Source organism: Myotis yumanensis, unplaced genomic scaffold (assembly GCF_028538775.1).
Source record: "Myotis yumanensis isolate MYYU_CA2020_CCGP unplaced genomic scaffold, mMyoYum1.0.hap1 SCAF_7, whole genome shotgun sequence".
NCBI classification, from domain to species: Eukaryota; Metazoa; Chordata; class Mammalia; order Chiroptera; family Vespertilionidae; genus Myotis; species Myotis yumanensis.
In genome coordinates this window covers 14,170,127-14,177,251 of record NW_027223758.1, presented here as the reverse complement: position 1 = coordinate 14,177,251, position 7,125 = coordinate 14,170,127, and the positions used below count along the sequence as shown (strand labels likewise).

At 48.1% G+C, this 7,125-nt stretch overlaps 1 protein-coding gene across 1 annotated transcript; it reads left to right on the top strand.

The window, feature by feature from the left end:
• The first annotated feature begins 3,266 nt into the window (after window positions 1–3,266).
• Window positions 3,267–6,536, top strand: NXT1 (nuclear transport factor 2 like export factor 1). The gene is made up of 2 exons (XM_070421416.1): window positions 3,267–3,639; window positions 5,819–6,536. Exon 2 carries the CDS (start codon window positions 5,879–5,881, stop codon window positions 6,299–6,301), a length of 423 nt encoding a protein of 140 aa, XP_070277517.1. The 5' UTR covers window positions 3,267–3,639; window positions 5,819–5,878; the 3' UTR covers window positions 6,302–6,536.
• Window positions 6,537–7,125: the final 589 nt, after the last annotated feature.

The following is a 7,125-nucleotide window of genomic DNA, read 5'->3' as shown; positions in this document are numbered from 1 at the left end:
GCCAAGCTCATCTTCCAGGAGGTGATCATGTGACTTGGTGACAAATCCTACCAATTTGTCAGTACACTTGTCCCAAGCTTAAAATCCAGTTGTTGGAGGAATTGTTGGCAAATAAGGAAGTTGCGGTCAATGCAAAATGTCAAAGCATATTAACATTTTCTAAATGCTTACTTGGTGCTTGGTCCTGTGCTGAAACTGAGCATGTATTGTTTCATTAGCTCCTCACGTCAACCCAAGAAGATGGATATTATTACTGTCCCCACTCTACAATGAGGCAGCTGAGCTTTCAGGAGGTTTACTCCCTTGCCACAATCACTCCACTAGTACACTAAGTCATAGTAGTTAACTTACAAAAGTACCTTTATATTTATGCCCAATTTTAAATAGTATTTTAAAAAGGAATTAACTGGGCCTGAGAGGCCCAAACTTCAGGGCTGATTTCTTTCCCAATATAGTCATCAAAAGTTTGATTTCTCCTTATGTCACCTATCTGCCTCATCCTAAGGGGCTCCCCCCTCAGGAGATAAGATGGCTGCAGTAGCACCATCCACATATCACATGTCCAGAAGGAGAAACGGGAAAAGATCTTTCCCAAAATCTCCTATGAAATCCTTCTCCAGACTCGATGGTCCGAACTAGGCGCCCCACTACTCCACAACCCAGTACAGAGCCTAAGAGCTAGGAGTGTCTCTAACCTCCCCAAATCAAGGACTACAGGGGAGGTAAACACCAGGCTTGCTTCTAAGAGTAAGGAAGTGACTGTTAGAGTGGAATCACCACCATTAGAATGTTGTGGAGCAATGATTTGAACCCAGACCTGTCTGTCTATTCACACAGTATTCACTGAGTCCTTGCTATGGGTCAAGCACAATTTTAGATGATGGAGGCACAAACCAGTCCTCTCACCCTCCTGCTATTGGCTCTGCTGCCTCTCAGGGCTAAAGCCTTGTTTTCACAAGACCTTAGAGCTGGACAAATGTCCTCCTAACCAGCTTTTCTAGGTTTGAAGCAGCTCTATGGCTCCAGGCTGATCATTTAATTTGTCTCTCAGCTCATCTGTAAAAATGAGAATAATGATACCTTCGCCAAAGTTATCAGAATGAAACCATGGACTCTGAGAAGAAATATACCTGTCGGGAAGGGCTCCTCCTGGCTACTTGGACTCAAATTCATAACCAGAACCTGGCAGCCATTGCTAACCCAGGCCTCTCATGCATAATGCATCTTAGAGAGGCACAACAGGTCAGGCTGCCAAGACTTCTTGCCATTGGAGCCAACCCTTATAAAGAAGTTTCTGGAATCATATTTCGACCAAGATATGCCCTGTTCATTTGGAACTGTGTGCTACATCCTCCTTTGCATCTTTACCAACCAATCAAATCATCTCCATAACGACCAGGTGGGTGCTTGATTCTAACCAATCCGGACAATGCTAAGTGGACCAATTAAAATGTAAATTTGGATTCAGCTTTTGCATAGAAATAGACCAATCAGGGACCAGGGCAGGGACTTTATAAAAGTGGGCCTCTCCTTTGGAGAGCGAGTGGGAGAGCACATCTTTCGGTTTCCACCCAAGCTGTGTTTCTCTGGTTCGAAAACAGTCTCTCCTTTTAACCACCCCAGATTGTGGACTCCTGTTGGCATTGGATTGGTGGCAGGGACCATCTGTTAACAAAATAAAAATGGCTTTGATGGGAAACATGAGGAAACTTAAGGCAGTAGATACTCAACCTAGTGGGCATGTAGTAAGTCAACTCTCATTTTCATTCCATTGATGCTATGATTTGGATTTCTGTACATTACATCCTAATTTTATTGTCTCAGGCTTTATAAAGACATTTTAGTGTGAATACTGCTCCCTAGATGCTAGTTCACCCTCTCTACTCAGTCTACAAATTAATTTTTTATAATCCAAAATTTTCACCTACTGTATTTAAGTAGGTGGGGGTGGAGGGATACCTGCATTAGAACCCACCCAGTTCCTAAATTTGTCCTGAAATCTGAGCAAGGATTCTCTTAGGAATTCAAGCAAAGGTACACCATAGTGTAGGCAGCTAACAAGGTACGAGCTGAATGCATGCACATTCTAAAGATGGGGTAAGTTAGGAAACCTCACATTCCCAGAGGGCCCCCACAGATTTATATGCAAGGAATTATTTAGTCCCTCAGAGCAGTGGATGGACCTGAGAATCTTGTATCTGAAGAAACCAAATTTTTTAAATTATGTTGTAAACTCTAAATTTCCCAAAGCCCATGCTAACTGGTTCCATTCTTTTTTTATATATATACATGTTTTTATTGATTTATGTTGTAGAGCAAGAGGGAGAGGAATAGATAGAAACATCGGTGAGAGAGAAACATCTTGCATGCCCCCTACTGGGTATTCCGCCTGCAACCCAGGCATGTGTCCTGACGGGAAATTGCACTCAGGACCTCTTGGTTCATGGGTCCACACTCAACCACTGAGCCACACTGGCGGGGCTAACTGGTTCCATTCTACTGAGCCTGTTGTTTTAAACAAAAATCCAGTTAAAAAAAAAATCAGCTTAGGTTCCAGATTAGCTGAAATGCAGCTAGTTTCAAGGCTGGAGAACAGAAAGAATCAAAATATCAACCAAGCTCTGAGACAGCTGGAGCCTGGCGGTTTTCCTAGCCCCGCAATTCACAGGACACAAGAAGGTAAGTTTCCCTATTTGGCACACTTCTGCCACTTCAAGCCTGACCCACACCCTCAACTCTTGCCTCACTTTTAGTTTAAATCCCCACTTAACATAAATTGGTTTCCTCTATGTATTCTTTAGGACCAGCTCAGGTACTTGAGCAGGTGGAGCTCAGCAGAGGTTCTGCGGGCTTCACTCCCACTCTCGCCGGGGTTTTCCTGGCGCCCTCGCGGTGCAGCCTGACTCCCCCTCTGCCGGCCCACCCCCGCCCCCTACATGGCACACATAGCCCATCCGCCTACTAAATGACCGCCTCTTGCCGGAGAGCCCACCCACCCTCGCGTCCCAGGACGGAACTTGGAGGTTTTATCCAATCAGAGGTCCCACTAGCCCCTTGGGCGGGAGTCTATGATCCTGTTGGACCAATGAGAACTTCGGCGTAGATTGGCCGCGGTCTTCTGGGAAGGCGCCTCTCCCGGAAGTCGCCCTCTCCTTTGAGCCACACGTAGGCGGAGCTAGCCTGCGAGCTCGCCGTGCCACTGGCTGGCACAACTGCCTTTCACGGCAGGTGGGCGGGCGCTGTCGGGGCGCTCCTGCGGGCTCACCGCACCGCGGGCCGCGCGGGGGCCGACTCCGGTCTCTGTCTCCGAGGTCCCGGCGGTCGGACGGGACCTCTCGGGAAGAAGAGGAGGAGCGGAGGGAGGCTCTTCCCGCTTCCTCCTCTGCGAGCAGCGGAGGGCGGCTCTTCCCGCCTCCTCCTCAGCGAGCTGCGGAGGGTGGCTCTTCCCGCCTCCTCCTCGGCGAGCAGCGGAGGGGCGCGGAGCCCCCGCAGGCCCGCCCCGCGACCTCCGGGGACCGATTCTCCGAGGAGCTGTGGTCCGCGCGGGGGGCGCCGGGAGGAGGGCCACCGCCAACGCCAACGCCAACCCGGGCTGACCGAGATCGCCGCCCACGGCGACCCCGTCCTTCGCCGGCGCAGGTAGGTGATCCCCGGGCGGGCAGTCGGAGGGACTCCCGAGACACCTCCCACGTGTGTCCCCCACGCCCTCCCTCCATTGTCAGGGTGAAGCCGGGTGTTGCCCCTGCCCGGGTGGCAGCGCTGCGGGTCTGGGAAAGGCTTTGGCCTGTGCGAAACGCTGGGCAGTCGGTGCGCTTGACGATGAAGTGCCCGTGCCCTGGAGCAGGTTTGGGTCCAGGAAGAGCGTGCTTTACTGGTTCGGTTGACAGCCACTCGCCACCAGAAACGGGGCCTGTTTCATCTCAGGTCCAGGCTCAAAGACCTGAGGGCGGGGACCCTGGGAAGCGGCGAGCTTCAGAGCCTCTCCGGTCCTACTTGTTTCCAGTCTCCTTTCCTCTGACTTGATGGAGACGGGCCCTCAGCCCTGTAAGTGGCCCCCGTGCGGTGGTCAGTGGTCGTTTTGTGAAGCCTCGGGGCGGGCAGGTTGTTACCTGTGTTTGGAAAGACCACTTGGGGGACCCCACAGGGGCTGGGAACGGGGGTGGGGAGCAGAGGCGGGTGTCTGAGATCCGTGAGATGGTAGAGGGACTGAGGTTATGTCCAGGCGATGAATGTGGACCCGCGTGGTTCAGAATTCCAGCAAGACAGAAACTTGGGCCCCTGAACGGAATTTTCAAACTAGCATCCGGGAATTGTGCTCCGATAGCCTTGGTTTCAAAATGCAGGAACTTTAAAAAAAATAAGCCAGTAAAAGGTCAGCATAATCTTGACAACATGTTTAAGGGCTCCACGCGTTCTTATAAATGATAAATTAGGAGTGTGCTTGCTTTCAAGACCTTGACTAAACCTGTTTCAGTTTTCTTGTTAGGTATAATTGTTTAGTGCTACTCATACCCTCTCGCCCATTTGTGGCGACCATTCAGTGAGGTAATGCGTGCAAAGCATTTAGCAAATGCCAGCTGAGAGTGTTTGCGGAGGCTTGACTTCAGGTTCGTGGAGGGAATGAGAAGACCAAGGTCTGCATCTGGCCCTGGAACTGCCCACCCCTAAGACGGTGCTATCTCCTGGCGCCTTACAGTTCTTTAAGGGAGGCGGAGGCCTCCACTCTTCTCAGCCCCGACTTCTCCCAGGTCCTCTGTGTAATCTTTTATGGATTTCATTTTTTAAAAAACTAAGGTCTGAGAAATTTAAGGAAAGGTTTAATATTTAATTTTGTAACTATAAGCATATCCACTATTTCAGTAATGTTGGATTCTTTTTTAGTGAAATATTTTCTGATCCGGTTGGACCAATGAGAACTTCGACATAGATTGGTCCGACATGCGAAAAAGAACAGGGAACTATAACAGTTGTATCATACCCTTAAAAAAACAAACACACAAATAATACTATTTCTTTATGCTTTTGGACGTTTTGTTTTTGTTTTTGGGTTTTTTTGGAGGGAAATGTAGCATCGCAGCTACAGTTGAAATTATTTTTGCCGCTCTCATCCCATAGAATCTCCTTGGTTCTATCTTGTCTTTCCATTGTGGCTTATAGGACTTACCCGGTGGTGGGTATTCGTGCTCACAGATGCTAGGTGTTCTCCATTCTCATTCCCAGCCAGCTGCCAGGTTTGCTGTTTATAGCTTATCATGAGAATTATGGCCACCGTTTTGGTTCTGTCCTTGTGGCATTTGTTCTCTTACCCTCTTAAGAAACTTGACTTTTTTTTTAAAACGTCTCTGGAGTGAACCCATGAAGACTGTCACCAACTGATGAGCTTATGCCATCTGTTTGGCCTCTATTGGGCCACTGTTCCCTTCAACAAGGTCCACTATCTTTACCGGATAAATTTTCCTCACTATCCACACTTTCAGGAAAAACTGACCTTCCATAGTCATGTATACTGTTTTATAAAATGAGATTTTTAAAATTCATAGTAATGGCTACTATTTTCTGAGATGGTAGGTATCAGGCTTTTCTAACTAAGCAATTTCTCACATTACAGCTGTGCCACAAGTGGTAATATTTCCATTTTAAGAGGAACAAACAGAGGTTTAGTAAGATGAGGTGTCGGCAGTCGTTTGAGACTAGAGTCATCTCTCTATAGTATGTAATTAAGTGTTTTACCACCAATAGAAAAGGAGGATTGTTCTTTGTTAGGATAGAGCGAAGTTTGGCATTCACCTGGGTTCTCTTCAACCTTCCTGCCCCACAGCCCCGGCTCCCTCAGGTGCAGGAAGCACCTGGGTGGAGGCCTCCTTCGGGAAAGCCAGAGATGGCATCCGTAGACTTCAAGACCTACGTGGATCAAGCCTGCAGGGCTGCTGAGGAGTTCGTCAACGTCTACTACACCACCATGGATAAGCGGAGGCGCCTGCTGTCCCGCCTCTACATGGGCACAGCCACCCTGGTGTGGAATGGAAACGCAGTTTCAGGACAAGAGTCCTTGAGTGAGTTTTTTGAAATGTTGCCTTCCAGTGAGTTCCAAATCAATGTGGTTGACTGCCAGCCTGTACATGATGAAGCCACCCCAAGCCAGACCACAGTCCTCGTTGTGATCTGTGGAACAGTGAAGTTTGAAGGCAACAAACAACGGGACTTCAACCAGAACTTCCTTCTGACTGCCCAGGCCTCACCTAGCAACACAGTGTGGAAGATAGCAAGTGATTGCTTCCGGTTCCAGGACTGGGCCAGCTAGTAGAGCTCTGGAGAGAAACACATCTCGAAATGTGGGGACACCAGTTCCTTTCTGTTGTTGTGGGCTATGCTGCCCAGGGTGAACTCTGCATTTGCTCGAGTCCAAGGAGCCCCTTTACGAGTATACTTATTTGTCATAGTTGCCTTTTCGTAGTACAGTTTTCTATTTTTCTACTTGTCCAGTAGAGACCCTGGTTCTGGAAATTCTGACAAATAAAATAATACTACAAATGTTGTTTCTTTTCTCCTGCCTAATGTGTTTGACAGGTTTTTAGAAGGTAGGTTAAAGGCAGTAAGCTTAGTAGAAGGCACCTGCAGAGGTGTGAGGTCCAGGGGCAAGCACCTGCCCAGGCACGGGTGTGCACACAGATGTACTGGAGCTGGGCTTCATGGCCATCTCCACACTGGAATTCCTTGCAACACTAAAATTACCTTTGCTCAGGCCACACATCCAGACTAACTGTACCCTAATGTCTGAGGTAGTGCTGGGCATTGGCATTTTGCAAAAGCACCTTGGTGTCTCAGTATGTAGTTTACTCTAGAAAACATCAGAATCACCTAATGTAGGTAGCTGGGCCCTACCTTAGAACCTTAGCTGAGAGGTAAGTGAATGAGTACAGGTGAAATACTAAAGAGCTAATAACTGCTTGTAAATGAAGCAACTATATTAACTGCTCTCTTATGAACAGAAGATAAAGAACTGCTTTTATGAGGAGGAAGTACTGAGGTTGGGCTGGGGAGACATTAGAATTAGAAGCTAGTTTTATTGGCCCTGAAGACCAACTCTAAATTGCATTTCTCCAATGTAAACAAATAAATAGAAAC

Bases quoted from the DNA above. Each gene is read 5' to 3' on its own strand.
- NXT1 (XM_070421416.1), top strand. From the start codon at position 5,879: ATGGCATCCGTAGACTTCAAGACCTACGTGGATCAAGCCTGCAGGGCT.